At 37.3% G+C, this 16,794-nt stretch overlaps 2 protein-coding genes across 4 annotated transcripts in view; both read right to left on the bottom strand.

Moving 5' to 3' along the window:
* Nucleotides 1–2,237: 2,237 nt before the first annotated feature.
* On the bottom strand, nucleotides 2,238–10,156 carry LOC122836210 (kazrin-A-like). The gene is made up of 7 exons (XM_044126000.1): nucleotides 9,084–10,156; nucleotides 8,887–9,005; nucleotides 5,768–5,999; nucleotides 5,554–5,655; nucleotides 4,313–4,479; nucleotides 3,852–3,993; nucleotides 2,238–3,672 (listed from the first exon to the last, which is right to left on the bottom strand). Exons 1-7 carry the CDS (start codon nucleotides 9,390–9,392, stop codon nucleotides 3,514–3,516), a joined length of 1,230 nt encoding a protein of 409 aa, XP_043981935.1. The 5' UTR covers nucleotides 9,393–10,156; the 3' UTR covers nucleotides 2,238–3,513.
* Nucleotides 10,157–10,331: 175 nt separating this feature from the next.
* The window catches only part of LOC122836154 (kazrin-like), a 157,303-nt gene continuing 150,840 nt past the window's right edge, over nucleotides 10,332–16,794 (bottom strand). For all 3 annotated transcript variants that reach the window (XM_044125882.1, XM_044125899.1, XM_044125890.1), the window contains one exon: nucleotides 10,332–16,780. In XM_044125882.1, coding sequence (XP_043981817.1) covers nucleotides 16,610–16,780 — 171 coding nt within the window. In that variant the 3' untranslated portion in view covers nucleotides 10,332–16,609. The remainder of the gene's footprint in view (nucleotides 16,781–16,794) is intronic.

Here is a 16,794-nt window from a genome sequence, read left to right as displayed (position 1 = left end):
AACTGCGCTTTGGGCACAGGCGGTCACATGACATGATTTATCTTCATGATTTGTTTTTGATGTGCGTCTGTATTTTCAAGCTGACTTCTTCAAAATATGCTCTGCTTTGCTTTATACTTTACCTTTCCAATGCCAACAGCTGGCAGGGAACCTGGACTGTTCCCTGTCAGAATGGGGAACAGTCCAGGTCTATTGCAGCATAATGGCAAAAATACTTCCAGCACTTTGTTGCATTGTTCCTTTTCAATGAGGCTGCCTTGTTACTATGGCCTCTGGGGAAGCTTTCTTCCTCTCAGGCATCACTGTGGTTCACTCTGTTACACTGTGTACGCACATAGAGGAAGGTGCAATACGTGTGGAGCCACTGTGAATGAGTCCTGATTAAATCTGCTTGTCTGGGTTGATGCTACATCACCGCCAGTTCATAATCACATTTGCTGGCAGGGAAGGAAAACATTACACTTGGATTCGAGCTTGATTTAAATGGGAGAAGCTTCCCATTTAGTTACCTTAAAATTAAACATGTTCAGGTGGATCATTATATCACATCCACAAGAAGGTGGTAAAACAAAAATAACTGTTATCTTTACTAGGTTTCTATCCTTTATGAGGTCATAAAGTAATTTACATCAAATGCCATGAATTTATTGATATGGTATGGTATATGGTATTTATTGATATTGATATGATATGTAATGTTTGATCTGGAATTATGTTTCTTCACTGACTGCTTCACCTTTGGAGTTTCCTCCTTAACTTCCAAGAGGATAGCCATCCACCCACCTTGTCTGGGATAAAGGTGGAGTAACTGTGAGTAACAGGAAGAAGTTGAACCATATTAAACTACAACAAGTTATAAACCATGACTCATCCCACAGAACAGATGAGTAATAATGGAGGTATAAATGGAAAAGTTTGGAGGTTTCATCTTACATTTGAGTATGAGCACTGAACCATGCATGACCTTTATGGCATTGTTTTACTTCTTATTTTATGTTTAATAATTGCTTTTGTCTGGCAGGTCATTTCCTGATTTGTACATGCAATTTGCAGCGGCCTCCTTTGATCTAGGAAATGTGCGTTAGTTATTTGATATTCACAGCATATCTGTGCTAAAACCTGAAGAAATAGTGGAAATAACAAAGACCGTCACTACCCATTGACCAGTACAACAGTTGGTTACAATGGAAACACTGGATGCAGGCTAGTGGACAGACATCAGAGAGTAAGATATTACACTGATTTTTCATTTCACCTTTATTTCACCAGAAAAAAATTAATCTCATTGAGATTAAGAATCTATATTACAAGAGACGCATGGCCAAACAGCAGCACAGGGACAGTTTCACACACAAAAACTTAAACATGAAAGGACACAACAAAGAGTACAATCAGGTTTTAGAAGCATCTACATCAGAATGTATTACTTTCTAGATTCTTTAGAAACTTAAAAGTGTTCAGAGAGACCAACGCTTGGAAATTTAAGACATTCTGCAACTAATTCCAGGCAGATAGAGCTGCATGTTGACAAGACTACTTCCCCAATTCAATCCAGATCAATGGGACTTTGAAAGGGTAAATGTTCTGTGAGCATAAGGAGTGTTTTGGTTGATATAACTTAGCAGGTAATTATACAGAATTCTAATAATTGCTTTATGAATTAGGATGTAGTATTGGTTTAGTCTTTTGGTGGACAGAGGAGAGTAATATACTCTCTAATATAAAAACAGTGGCACTTTGAGACTTGTTTTAAAACTCAGTGTACCATGATACACTGAGTCAAGCATATACAGTCTCTTAAAGGAAATATGTAGGCATACATACAACTTCCCCATAAAGGAAAATGGGTGAAAGATTGCAGAAACAACATTTATTGTGAAATAAAGGCCATTGTTTGGTCTAAATATGAGCCTTTTGTCAATTAGAATACAAAGATATTTAGCCTAAGAGAAAACCCCAATCAAGCAAGATTGTTATAGGTCTTGCTTATCAGCTTTGAGCTTGAGTTTAAAAATTGAATGTGACTGGATTCAAAGCAAATTATAAGTTACCAGGTGAATGTTGTACAGCAGTGGTCCCCAACCTTTTTAGTACAGCGGACCGGGCCAAGCCTTCGTAAATTCCTGCGGACGGGGGATTTTCAAAATAAAAGCTCCTCCATACTCAATACATAGAACGGACATATTTAATTATTTCTTGCGCGGCCCGGTACCAATTGGTCCACGGACCGGTACCGGTCCGCGGCCCGGTGGTTGGGGACCACTGTTGTACAGTACTGAAGGCTTTATTGAGTTTGGGGAGTACCACTTCTTGTGTGCTACCAGAAAAACAAATGTATCATCAACATTCAGATAAAAAAAAAAATAGTGTTGGAGAAAATTTGAGTAGCATTATTAATGTGGATTATAAAAACCAGTGATCCAAGAATTGGCAATTGAGTAACACCCTCCAAGATGTTAACGCTTGTGGACATAATACCATCTGATTTTATATACTGGGATCTGTTAAATAGCTGTAGAGTGCTCAGGAACTCATCTATAAGATACTCTCTTTATCATTAAGTTGTGACCTACAATGTGAAAGATCTTCAAAGATGTAATACCAGATCAAAAACTAGATAAACAGTGTTTGAGGTCAAGTACTCTTTTAATTATTCACTGACAACAGATTCAAAAGCTCTAGCTAAAACAAAACTTTTGATTTCTTTAACTCCTCCTGCTTCTTGGTTGTCAAACAATAACAGATGATGGTCCCATCCTGTTTAATCTCCCTTCATCTGAAGGATCATATTACTTCATCAATAACACTGCAAGGGAAATGTAGTTTCATCTCATTGTGTGTTTGAGAAACATCTGCTTTTTTTTGTATTATTTGAAAAATTACTTTCACTGGTCCAGATGTATTTGAATTATGATCTTTATTTTATCACAAACATTCTTTATCCTTTCATTTTCAAAACTTTCATTTCATTTTATTACAGCACACATCTGTTGTTGGCATTGAAATATTTACTGCATGGGATAGATCTCCAAAGGAGGTGCTACATTTCTTCAGACACAATGGTGTTATTGTACATAAAAAATTTTACACATAAAAACTTACAAATTTTATTTAGATTTTTCTCAACTGTCCACCACATTAAGAAGGTGTCACAACGGAGAGAACAGAACGAAACAAGAGCATTTAACACCGTAATCTTTTTTCTTTTATTAATTGTTAAGTAGTCTGTATAATACAAAGAGTCAATTCTTTGGGTAGAATAATCAGTTTGACTGTCAGTGTTAGTCAACATAAACAAACCACCAAGAAACATTAATACACATAATAGAAAAATAAGTCTGTCAGTTCTTTGACATTGGAGCAAAAAGAAGCGACAGTCCAAACCAGCAAATAGCTGTTTTGCTTGTGCACAATTGACTTAAATGAAGAAAAAAAAACATACTCTTTTATTCAAAGTGCAATCTGTCCTGTATATGTAGCAGAGTATTCACTGCATTTTCAGCTCTATTGCCATCACACGTTTGTGATCTCGATGCTGGAGTATCCTCGGATTGGGCTACCTTCGGATCTGGAGGGAGTGTGATCTCGAACTTCCCGTGGTAAGGAGCCAAAACTGCTATGGCAACTCAAGTCCCGCCCACCCCGCTTTTTGGGACTGAGCCCTATTGGAGGCTGAAACATTAAAACCTCATCACTGCAAATACATACAGAGACATATATTCTGGTAAATTTGCATTCTATTAATTGCTACAGTGATGAACGAAAAAAATATCTGCAGTTAACTTAAGGTGTAAGTTGTGCAGCAAAGGTTGAAATTGAGAGAAACTCTTTTGTTTCTGAGGTATATGTACCTTCACAGCCCTTCTTCTTAAAGAACCCTCGTCATCAGTGTGTCGGGTGTGAGAGCTGGGAGGTCTGGTCAGAGAGTTCTGCCGAAGCAGCGTAGGTGGAGTTACCGCACCTGAAAGATCATAAGTTTGCTGTGTATTTGCTCTACAGGGAAGCAGAAAAAGAAAGAAGGTTAATGCAAGTAGCATTTGGAAAGGGCATAATTCACCTTTGTGAAGCATTCACAATGAATTGAAAAATTGTATTGGATGTCATATTAATGTTTCTTATATAGCAGCTAAAAGGAACAAAACAGCCCATGGGTAATATCTGGTTAAACAAATATTCCTTTTTGACTGATTTAATATATTCTTGATATTATTAGATCACCAGTCAAGACAGGATGCATCAGGTTCTCTGTAACTCTAACATTTTTTTATTTTTCTGCAGCCTGCACATGCTGTACATGAACATTTGCGCCCACCTGGCTGAGCCGATCAGTGCCATCATCTCCTCATCAAGATGTCGCCGGACCATGTGTTTGTTGCTGGGAATTCCCAGTGCTGTAGCCAGTGAGTCAGTGTTGAAAGACGGGTCAAGCATCATAACAGCTCCATGAACTCCACTACTGAGGAGGCTGTCAGCGTATTCCTGGTAACAAAGATTAAAAAACAAAACACAACAGACTCTTAATTATTTGTTTTATTCCTGTGTTTATCGACGTAAGGAAAAAAGTCCTTCTGTTGATTTAACTCAATGTAAAATGAAGTCAGCATTATTCAGGTTAAATATAAACTTCCAGGTCTTCATACAGTGCCAGTTCAAACATCCTTATCTGTGACTGTAGTCAGTGTTACAGGAAATGCTTGTCCAGCAGCATCAACAAGGAGGATGTGATCTGACAGGTGCCGTGGCTATTTAAGGTAGGGTAACAAAGGCAGTTTTCAGTCTGTTTCTTATCTCACTGTGAAAAAAACCACCCAAGTTTATCTAACTCTATGACGAAACAAATTTCACTTCAATAAGGAAGATCTACCCGAGTGTTTACCATCACTGCTTCCTTCCTTCAATCAGTTTTATGGTCTCATTATCTCATATCAAAGACAGTTAAAGAAAGAGAACACTTACAGGAAATGTACCAAACAAAAAACAACAGCTTTTTGGTAATATACTTTTAGATTCAACAGCTGCATTTTCTGCTGCTGACCACAGTGTTCTTGTCTATAGCCAGAGAGATTGTGTTAGATTTAAAGGTGCAGAACTGGTTTGTTCCTACACCAGTGACAGACGTTTCGGTGTTGATTGCAGAAAGTATTTGTTTATCTCAGACCCTTTTTCATGGGGGAGTTTCTCAGGGTTCAACCCTTGATCCACTTCTTATTGCTGTGTGCCTTCTCTCATTGAAGTCTATCTTGAGAAAAATGGGAGCCAGATATACCTGGACACAATCAAATGATTAAAGTGCTATCAACTCTTTATTAAACTATCTAGGAGATATTTTTCTAAGACTCTTTTTACTAAATTGTACTTGGATTCAAAATATGTTGTTTTCATTCATTTCATTTTGATAAGTAATGTGTTTTATGCACTTTGCTTTGTACCTCTTTACCATTTGACCATTGGTTTGGTCCAAATTAGTTACTTTAAGTGATTTCCCTAGTGTGTTTGCTTGACTCTTTCTGACCATTTAGTCTTGAGAATACTGTCTTTTTTGTGCTGCCTCACCTTGAGGTCAATATCTTTGATCCATTTCATGACGCGATGAGACGTCCATACAAGCAGATCCTCATTCTGGTGCTCACACTGTGTCCGACGAGCCTGCAGCACCTGGGACATTATTTCATGAAACACATTTTACCCAGTTGATAGCTTCCATCACTTGTTTTCTGCCCGAGCACATTCAAGCAGATTCATCCCCAAAGCTTTTTTTCTTGCTCACCTCTTTATTGAAGTCGAGCGACTGCAGCAGTTCGATGCCCAGCAACAGGCTGACCTGATGGAACTTCTTGGTGATGTTGAGGTGACGTTCTAGGTCACGGCGGGTCAGGGAGTTCAGCATTCGCCCGTCCACCAAGTGAGTGTGAAAAGCCTGGGAGTACTGAGGCAATCCCACGTCACTTAACCAGGCCTTGGCCACCCAGTGATGGTCCAAATCTGCAGCCTTTGACAGCCTACAGACAGACAAAGGGTTATTCATGAAGAAAATTGTAGTATATAAATTATTGGAGTATTGCTACGATGACAACCGCAGAGCTTACCTTTAAATTAGTTCTCAGAGATTATTTTATTCTATACTGACACTGTAACTAAGTCTGTTTTATGAGAAGGTTCAGGTAAGGTTTATATCGTGGCACAGCACAGACACAGCCCTTTTAATGACATTCTTTTAACAGAAAAGGGTGGGAATTGTGTCTGTTTGGATTCATCAGCAGCCTATGATATCATTAACCAAAGTATTATGTTTTTCTGGTTGGTATTAAAGGAACAGCTCTTTTCTGTTTCAAGACGGGTATGAACGTTTCTGTCAGTCTAGGGTCTCAGTCCTCTTTAGCAGTCAGGTGGACAGGACAGACAATTTCATTATCAACACCGAAGCTTCCATAATTTGTGTAGAAGCAGAACCAGTGCTGCGCCTTTAATCCCAACACAATACCCAGGGCAACAGATAAAAACACTGTGATCACAGTAGCACAACATCCAGACTAGTGTGCCAGTTTAAGCTAAGCAGCAGTAATGAACTTACCTGTCTGGCTGAAATTAAAACCTCAGACAAAGTAGACTGAGGTAATCTGATTTAGAAAATGTAATCACACCCAGTAGATGTGATTTTTTTTTTTTTTTTTTTTCATTTGGGTCTTATTTTATTCTGGATAATTATCTTAAGCTTGATAAGCAGCAGTCAATTCTTTTCCAACTACTACTAATTGCTAAAGAAAAGCCTTATCTCTCTTTTAAGGATCTTGAGATGATTACTCATGCTCACCTATCAGTGTGATTGTCATATGATGGGTTAGCTCCATCATCCCTGCAAGTAGCTGTAGTTGGCACAAAGAAGCATGAACACTAGCTCCAGTCTTAAAATCTCTTTATTGGCTTCCTATTTGTCATCACGCTGATTTTAAAGTTCCATCGCTCACTTTTAAACGTCTTAAGTGTTCTAGCCAAGTTCTGTCTTCACAATCTTCTGAATATCCACACCTTTCAGGGTCCTCCAGTCACTCAACCAGTTTCTCCTCAGTGATCTGGGATCAGTAGAAATCTAGAGGTGATTGAACATTTGCTGTGGCAGCCCAAGAGTGTGGAATACCTAAAATCTACATGTCCATGCTGCTCACAGTATAGAATCATTACAATGCATTTTAAAAACAAATTTTTTCATCCTGGCCTTTGACATAAGAGAAGCTAATTAGTCCTTAGAAACCCTTTATTGATTTTATTTATTGTATTATAGTTTTATTCTATATCTTATATTTTACATGTAATTGTGAGGCACTTCGCTCATCTATTTAAATATGCTACATACTGTAAATAAAACTGTAGTCCATCAACTGTGTCATTTTCTTCATTGTTACATATTTTATTTAAATATCTATTAATACTTTGTAGATGTGTTTCTATGTATTTTGTATGACTCCATATCATAAATTTATGATCAACTGATGAATGTATTATTTTATTCTATACTATTTGGGCGGAAGCTAATTGGCGTTTGCCTCTTTCTGCAATGTTATTTTTATTACTTCTTAATATACTTGATCTGTATTTTAATTGTGCAAACTAAACTGAATATGTTTGACATAAACACTAGCATGAAGATAATAGAAGTCAAAGGCTAGACAGTAGAGACAGATACTTCAAATATCTCAGAACCATTCTAGATAATAAGTTAAAAGTTATTCAGAGATCTTGCAGTTAACTTGTTTAATTGCATCTGTTAAATTTTAATCTGTTTGATGTGTTTTTAACTTCTTTGTACATGCGCTTTGGGAAAACTCAGTAAAACGGGGAGCAATGACTGTTTTGTCTCAAACTTTTATATCAATAAGTTATTGATAGTCTATTGAATCTCTGTCGACATTTTCTCGTCTGGTCAAAAACTCGGGTAAAAAAATCCATTAAGTAGAAAAATAAATACAATTCTGGGACTTGAAGACCTGCTCAACAGACAGATAATCAGAAATACTAAAGCCATTTTTTTGACAGCTCAGTATTAGGTACAAGCACTCCTTTGTTTTTCTTTTTAATGCAGCACAAGACAGGACTATCACTGGCATTTGATTTGTTGATTTTTATTTATTCTGCATTATTAATGTTGATAATTGGTGTTGGATGACTGTAGGTTCCCTCCCTGTCTTGTATGAACTGCTCTTGATGTTGCTTTGGCACACAGTATTGTTCCTCATGTTTAGGACTTCGATAGTTTCTTTTAGTTTTTATGTCTTTTTTCCTTCTTTTTTACTTGCGGTAATGTTAATTGCCCTTTAGGACTCAAAGAAACCTGAACCTGATGTGGATATTTAAGTTTTTAGCTAAATCTATAACCAACTTCAACTGCAAACTTTGTTTCTTTCATAAGACAGATACATTTCAAATTAATCAAATTAAACCAGGACATAAAGAAAAAAAAGACAAAAACTTTATAAAAAGGAAATGTTACGACATGTAAGCCTTATAGAAGAATAAATCTACAAACTTAAGTCAAACTGAAATAATCCTTCAGTGAACCTTAAAAAAAGGCTTTGACGGTATTCTAGAATCTAGATACCTGATATTTCAACCAGTTTAAAAGTAACATGAAATAGCAGATAAATTACTACAGTACGATTGAAGTAAATTTTATGTGAAATATCAAATGGGTCTGACCTGCCTCACCCTGCAAAAGGAAAATTTCAACTTCAAATTTCAATTTCAAATTTATTTTTAAAAGTATGCTTTGGTTTTTGAGACGTAAGGCTGGTGTTTACTTCAAATGACCAGCAGATGGCGCTCTATACACACACTGCCAGGTCTTATAATGATCAGTTTCTCCAATGAGGCCGTTTTTAGGCTTTTCCTCACTCTTTGCCATTCTCAGCCTCTCTGTAATCCTCTATGGCCAGGCGAAGTTTCCGGCGGTGCATTAAACTGTTGACGCCCAAACCCAGCTCCAGGTCGTCATCCGTTAGTCCCAGTAAGACCTGGAAAACGTTAGAACGGACCTGTTACAACTCCTCCTGCTTGGAAGCTTGAGATGAAAGCCGCACTCAATGCGTTACCTTTCCGCTCTTGACATTTTCCGAGCAGGTGCGGATGTACATAGGCATTGCCATGACAACCTCCAGCCAGGCCTGAACGGTGCCAGCCCTCCACTGAGACATGGGCGTCATCCTGGCCAGCTCCACTTGCTGGAGGCGATCCAGCTGGTCCTCTGACCCATCTGACAGGCTGAGGCGGGTGGAGCTGTAGAGGCTGTCTGAGTCTGGGTGGGTGAGGGGATGAGGTTCAGATGGGTGATGTGGGTGAAGTTTTTGAGTGGAGGCAGGGGTGGCAGTGAGTTTTGTGAGCAATGATAAGAGCAAAGGCATTAATGCACCGCAACAATAAGAGGTTCAATGCAAAAAAAAGGGAAAGAAATTAAGCCCATTGGGAGGGAAATCATTTTCTTTCACTACAAGAATGTGCTTGGCAGCTATAATACTGGAAACAAGGAGGCAGCTTTTTATTAACAAGCTCCTCACTTAAAAAGTCCATTAACTAGAGCATCTGTTTGAGCTTTTAAAATAACATGACTCATCCATATAAATAAGCCTGCAGGAACCCTACAGTTAGGCAATGTGAAGAGTATTCTCATGCATCTTATATTACATCAATGTCCTGCTGGTACCCTGGATGGATGAAAAGCTATCCCCTGCAGATTTGCAACGTTTATCTGAAAAAACATTATGATAGCTCAAACATTTACATTTTATCAATAAATTATGTTTTCAGGAGGCAAAAGAAAAACGCTAATGAAAGCATTTCCCTTACTCTAGCAGCAGGTGGCGACATCCTCACAGTTCATTATGCATTGCTTCCTTGTATTTGATGTACACAGGAAGTGTGTAGCAGCAAAAATAGCCACATGACTCATGTATTACATTTGCAAATGTTTGAATTATTACCATACATTTCAATACACCTATTTTGTTTTGTTTGCCTCACTCTATGAATGAACATTAGCCACAGCCATCAAGGCTAAAATAGTGAGGCTGCTGGGAAACTAATGAGCCTAGGATAAAAGCATCCATCTTTCAGCTCAGTCATAATGGACAATGCAGAGTCTTTGTCCTTGTTGTTCTCTGCACATTCAGCATCCATTTTATTTCAGCGTAAAGATATATATATCTATATATATATATATATATATATATATATATATATATATATATATATATAGATATATATATATAGATATATATAGATATATATATCTATATATATATAGATATATATAGATATATATAGATAAATGTCAAATTGAATAATGTCCTCTCTCATAGTCACAACTTTTGAGATTTTGCTCCAAGCTTTGCACAGAAGAGCCCTCAGTGAGAAAAAAATAATAATTTTGGTTCTTCTTCCTTTCTGTATCTCTGCAGGAATAGGTAAACACAAAACTAATAATTTGTACCAAGTTGACTGAAAAAAAGATTTAGGAGTGGAAGGACCTTTGTACACTTTACCGTGTGATTTAAAATAAACTGAATAAGGCAGCTTTTTGAGAAGAACTTCTGTTTTTCAAAATGAAAGTTGTTTTTTTTTTGTTTGTTTTTTTTTCTATGAAAATCACATTAACAAAGAAAACCCACTAAATCTTAGTTTAGGAAAACCTAAGTCTTGTAGGGTTTCCTGTTCTTGGAGTGATCATTTGGAATTTACTGGACTTTAAATTTTATTTGTTTATACTAAAAACAATCTAATTGTGGATGCAGCTTGTGCTTAAATGGTAGACATCATGAAACATTTAGAGGCAATTACTCCTCAGCACAGTCGTGCAGATTTCAACTCCATGGCACCACAATGTTTGCTGAGAGGAAAGCAGACAGAGAAAAGGGTCTGCTTTCCTCTCAAGTTGTGGCAAATAAAGGCTTTTAGCGCCACAAAATCTAAGAAAATGAAAAATACAGGTAAAATATATTGATTGAAAGCACCTCTACCACATTCTGTTAACTTGGTTTGACACTGAGGTTTGAACATAATCAGCCATATTTCAGCAGAGTCATCTGACTCAGATGGGGATAAAAACCTTTATCGATGGAAATAGGGTGCAATATAAAACCTTCTGAAATAAATCAACTATATGAGAGATATTATCACCCTAAATCAGTTTAAAGCCTACAACAGAATACAGCCTATATTATCAGAAAATATTTGTTGTTTTGCATGTCCTACTGGCAAAACAAAATGAGACCTTTAAGTTTGTACTTGGTTTTTCAGTAATAGATTTTGAGAACCTTTGGTTGGATGGTGGAATATGAGAATATCATCATGGATATAAAGTGAAAAAACTGACTGTTAGCTATACTTTGGAGTCTGTAAAATGATAGTGGCATAAACAATATTTTGTTGTCCAAACCAAAACAAACAGTGAATAAAACATTGTATGTGTTTTATTCACTGTTGACACCACTTTTGTTTTATCTGGATAATGTGTCCTGACTGTGTCCGCTCATGCCTTTAATAATATCTTTAAAAAATTATAGCAGCAAAATTGGAAATTAATCTGACATAAACCAAAACTACCACAAGTTGTTTTTTCCGTTCTCTCTTTCTTTCTTTCTTTTTTTTTTTTTAAACCAATTTTGTTAGATTTGACATATTTGGTGAGCCCAAGTTCACACAGGTCACAAAAAAAATTTTTAAAACAGAAACAAAAAAAGAATCTTCCAAGATATGGCTAATAAAGTAACTGGGCAATGTATATCATAAAACTTACCATTGCTCTCAAAAGCCTGTTTATGTTTCAGCACTCACTTTCTGTTTCACACATTACATCTTTTTCTATATATATAAAGAAAAAAAAATCTACACTTCAACTTGAAGAAGTGCTAAGTCAGGTCAGGGTGTGACGTTGTTTGAAAGTTAGAAGGTATCTGCCAACACAGTTTGCAACCCAGTGCAACTCTTTGTTGAAGCCACAAGAAATCATCTTTCCTCCAACCTGTTTGAATGTGACTGGTTGCTTCTTGGGTCGCTCCACTGTGTTGAGAGTAGGATGGGAGTTTGACAGGAAGGGGTCAGAGTTACAGGTTAGTGCACACATGGTACACACCATTACTGACACCATGCGCTCACACATGAGATTTGACATGGCCTTATCTTCCCTTGTCCCCTTTGTTTTGAGAAAACTAATGCAGCTTTGTGGGAAATGTAGGGAACAAAAAAATTAGCTGGGAATGAAGAAATCAGAGAGGGAAACAGAGAAAAAAAGGCCATTTGAAGGCTGCACACTGCAGCTCCCCCACGTGAAAAAAGGGACAAATCAGAAGTAGCAACATACAACCACAAAAAACACTTAAACAACACAAACACAGGAAAAGAGAGGACAGCCACATAGAAATCAATATCATTTATTTTATTTTAAAATAATCTTATTTATTTTTTTTAATTTGTTTTCTTTTTTTAGCGTAACGTTGTTGCCATGCCTTAAAAAGTTGCTACTATCTACTTCTAAATATCTCAGTTCCACACTGAGGCCTACATCTCTGACTTTAAATAAAACTCTTCAATAATAATAACAATAATATTCATCTCATTTCTGTAATGCTATCTCATTTACAAAAAGTAAAATATCTGTGGCAGAATAAAAACACACCGTGGCTCAGAATATGAAATCATACAATGCTGTATTTGATATGTAGTTTCCCCCGTCAGCAGGTAAAAACTGGTTCAATGGAAACATAAAAGTAGCCTGTGTTTTCCTATATATTATCAGATAATGAGCACTTTAATTGGTTGAGTTGTTCCTATAAATGCAGCCGAATATGTGATGATTTATCTTTGAATTTCCTACATAATATTTTCTGATTTTGTCACGCCTAAACGTTTCAGATAATCAAGCAGGTGAGAATGTCCAGTCATATGTTTTTGTCTTAAAACTCAAGTGTGCTTGAGTCACGAAGCTTCACAAGGTGACATAACTCAACTCTAGCACACTAGCTTAATCCGTCTCTGAATCATTAAAAAAAATTAAGACCTTTGAGTCAAAGTTTGGAACTAAATCTGCATTAAAGGTAATGACTTAGAGTAGGCTATTTAAAACCCTCCAGTGAGGCTGATTTACATACTGGTGCAAAGAAAGGTGGGCTAAATTCCTGCACAGTGATGTAAAAGACTCATTACCAATTATCATAAATACCTGATGGAAGTTGTTGCTGGCAAGAGTGAAACAACTAGTAGCCGGTTTTAAAGGGGAATAATTTTTTCACGCCAGGGCAGGTTGTTTTGGGTAGCTTAACGAATTAAAATCATGTAAAATGTAAATGCATTTTACATTTTCTCAGGTCTTCATGTCTAATATTAAAATTTGTTTGATGATCTGAAACATTGAACTGTGACCATGTAAAAAAAAAAAATAAAAAAAAAAAGGTCTGGCAGCAAATACTTTTCCAAAGATCCTCTATTCTTGTAAAGTCTGGTTAAAAAATAGCTCCAGTGCTCTCTGGCACAGCTAATGAACATCCAGTGATAATTTAATGTCAGGGAGAGAAGAGATTTCCAGTGGGGGCAGTGCAGACTCCAATTTGATCCAGGATGAAAAGAATCCTGTGTCTCTGGACATTCTTTGGCTTGAAGAAATGTTATTAACCTTTAACACAGAGCTAATTGCTTTTTTTTTTTTCCAGTAGTAGCTTAAACGGAAGAATGTTTTGTGAGCTCAGGGGGTCACCTGGAAAGCAATGCTTTTACTTGATTAGTATGCTTAAGACCTAATTTCTAACCTCCCGAGTTGGCACTCATCAGTGTTCGAGTCTTTTGTTTAATGTGCACTTCTTTTAATTGTGGTTCCAGTTATTAATTAAAAACAACTTTGCTTCCAGCGGTCTGCAAAAGTCTTGACCATCAGTTTTATATCTAGCTTCTAATTTTAGACAGGCTCCTCCATTATAATCCAACCCCAGCAGCTTTTCGGAGTATTAGCATAATGATAGCTGTGAGCAACTGCGAGATCAAGAAAATGGGAGAAAGACTATGAATGATTAAATATAGTGTTGGTTTCTTGACAACTTTGCTGATCTTGAAATTTCCAAATTGACTTCCACATGAAAATGTTGCCTTGGAGATGCAGACTAAGGCTAAATTGCTAAACCCTAGCAGAGTAATCAAACAAAATTAAAGGGTCAAGTTTAAAAATCAAAAAGGATACATTTGAATCTGACAAAATCATGAACAAACATCATGAAATCAGTAACTGACCTCTCTTTTTTTTTTTTTAAAGTGCCTTCTTGACAACATATGCAACACAACCCTCTCAGCATGCTTTGGGGGTCTGAGGCTATTTGCATGCATGTTACATGTTCAGGTGTGTGCAGTGTCTTGCATAAGTATCCCTCGAACATTTGGATATTTTCGTCACATCACTGCCACAAAATGTCAATGGATTTTATGCGATGGACTGACACAGAGCAACCCATAACCGTGGAGGCATTCATTGTTGATCTACAAAATAAAAAAAATAAAAAAAAATCTGAATGATGTAGAAACTATTTAGCAACACCATAAAGATCAAGGGTCACTGCAGGTGCATCAAGATTAAAGCTGTGCTGCAGATTAAATCTGAATCAGATTAGAAAAAAATACCTTTTAAAATTTTAGCTTATCACAAAGCAATGTTAAACAAGCCATTAATACCCACTAAATCTCATGTGTCAAACTCAGTGCTCGGCGGACAAATCTGGCCCACCATAGCTTTGCATGTGGCCCTCTAGACTCCAGACGCTAACTTACATCAATCAGTCCCTCTGGTTTTTAGCAATCACAGAAATTCACGCAAAATCAGTGGATCCCCGTATTTTTGTCATTCTAGTGCATAACTGTTAGTTTGTTTCAGAATTTCAGCCATAAATTGTGGAAAATATTGGCAACTTTCTCCTGTAAGGGGCAGTATTGCTTACTTTTACAACACTGTTGCCTCAGCCTCATGTGATGTCAAATTATTAGTTAGCCCGTGATCGATGTGATGATAAGCAAAGTCATAATTTACTTCGTACATAAATGCAGATATTACAAACTTCCTCGTTATCTCCACATAATCAGTGATTTTGATGGCAAAAAGAATCACAAAACCAATTGTGAAATCCCAGAGAGACTGAACAACATGAAAAGATGTTCAATATTATTTAACTTTAAGAAGTACTTATTAAATGCAGCGACAGCTTTTTGGTAATATCCTTGATATTAGTTTGTTAAGGAGTTTTATCAATGCATTCTGGCTTATGAGAGAAGCAGCCAAGATGCCTACTTAAAAATTAGAAGGAGCTGCAGAGATCCACATCTCAGATGGGACAAAAACAGAAAACTCTTAGCTGTTCACTTAACAAATCTGACCTCAAAGAAAGACGGACAAGAAGAAAGACATTGTGAAAAAGCAGTAATAAGCCAAAGAGGTAATAAGCCAATTTTACATCAACTCGATCTGCCCTCGATTCTATTTTGCGAGCTCTCAGTTAGGCTCATACAGCATGATCTCTGCTCAGGTGGAAACAGAATGTTACGTTTTGGCCCAATCCCATGGTAAAACACACTGGTGGCAGTATCATGATTTGTGGGAAGCTGGTTAGAGTTGATAGAAACATGGATGGAGCAATCCAGGAGTAAATAACTGCTAAAGATATAGAACAGATATACAACCATAGCATCAATTGGATGGAATTAAATAATTAGTTATTTTTGAAAAAATGTGGAGAAAAGAAAAAAAATCAAGGGGTATGAATACGTTGACAAGGCACTGTACGTTCTATCTTAGCAGATAGAAATCATGTTTGTTTGTTTGTTTTTTTTGCATTTCCTGTTTGGCTTCATTATGCTGTGGAACAAATGGGTCAGCGTAGGAAGCTGACCCCGTGCTCAGCGGCTTCATTGCAACCAGTTAGAGCCCCTGTTCAGTTTTTGTTTTCTGAGAAATGCAATAAATGATAATCGAATTGTTGTTGGAACTGAGGAGTCTGCATGTTGCCTACAGGAAACTGTTCTCATCATGGCTGTGTGAAAAGGGAGGGGAGGACCAGGCAGGACAAAAAACAAAAAAAAAACAATACAAAAACAATAAAGGGGCTTTGAGTTGTGAGGGGAATTTGTGTCAAAATGAACAAAAGTTAATCGGAACATGGAGACATTTGCAAGCACAGAGTACACAGCAACCGTTGTTATTTACAGATACAGCAGTCCTTCAAGTTTCCAGCTTTATGAAAACAAAAAGTCAAGAAAAAGATCCAGTAAAACAGCTTCAACAGAGCAAGTCAACATTGTTGCTGTGTTTCTATTTACAGACGTGTACACACATACAGGTGCAATGTGTTCAATAAGAGTTACACTTCGGCGAAGTAAGATGCGCCTCTGGCTCCTGACTCGGCCTCTGACCGTTGGCCTAACCACACGTGCACACGCCGACACGCACGCACACACACACACGTACAATTATTCCCCTTCTGGTGGGGCTAAACAGGTGCATGTATTATATTATATCTATACACTCCAACATCCATCCTCTCTCACATTAAAAGCATTGTGGTCCACAGGTGGGTTCACTCAGAGAGCTGTGCTTTTACCAGTCTGCATCCTCTTCTATGTAATAATCGGGTGTGGAAGTACCATCAAACAAACCGGGGTCCAGAGACTTGCGTTGCTTTCCCCGGGCAAAGACACGCGACAGCGAGCCCAGCCCCATCTTCTCTTTCTTCTTCTTACGCTTCGCCTCCTCCAGATCTTCTAGGGACTGCAGGAGGAACA

Source organism: Gambusia affinis, linkage group LG01 (assembly GCF_019740435.1).
Source record: "Gambusia affinis linkage group LG01, SWU_Gaff_1.0, whole genome shotgun sequence".
Classification (NCBI taxonomy): domain Eukaryota; kingdom Metazoa; phylum Chordata; class Actinopteri; order Cyprinodontiformes; family Poeciliidae; genus Gambusia; species Gambusia affinis.
The sequence above is the reverse complement of the archived record's forward strand: the minus strand, read 5'-3'. Positions and strand labels throughout refer to the sequence as shown.

Excerpts from the sequence above, each read along its gene's own strand:
- LOC122836210 (XM_044126000.1), bottom strand. The coding sequence starts at position 9,392 with ATGCCTTTGCTCTTATCATTGCTCACAAAACTCACTGCCACCCCTGCC. Across the intron at positions 9,006-9,083 it reads AAAATGTCAAGAGCGGAAAG|GTCTTACTGGGACTAACGGA; the intron begins GTAACGCATTGA and ends AACGTTTTCCAG. Across the intron at positions 6,000-8,886 it reads GAGGCTGAGAATGGCAAAGA|GCTGTCAAAGGCTGCAGATT; the intron begins GTGAGGAAAAGC and ends GTCTGTCTGTAG.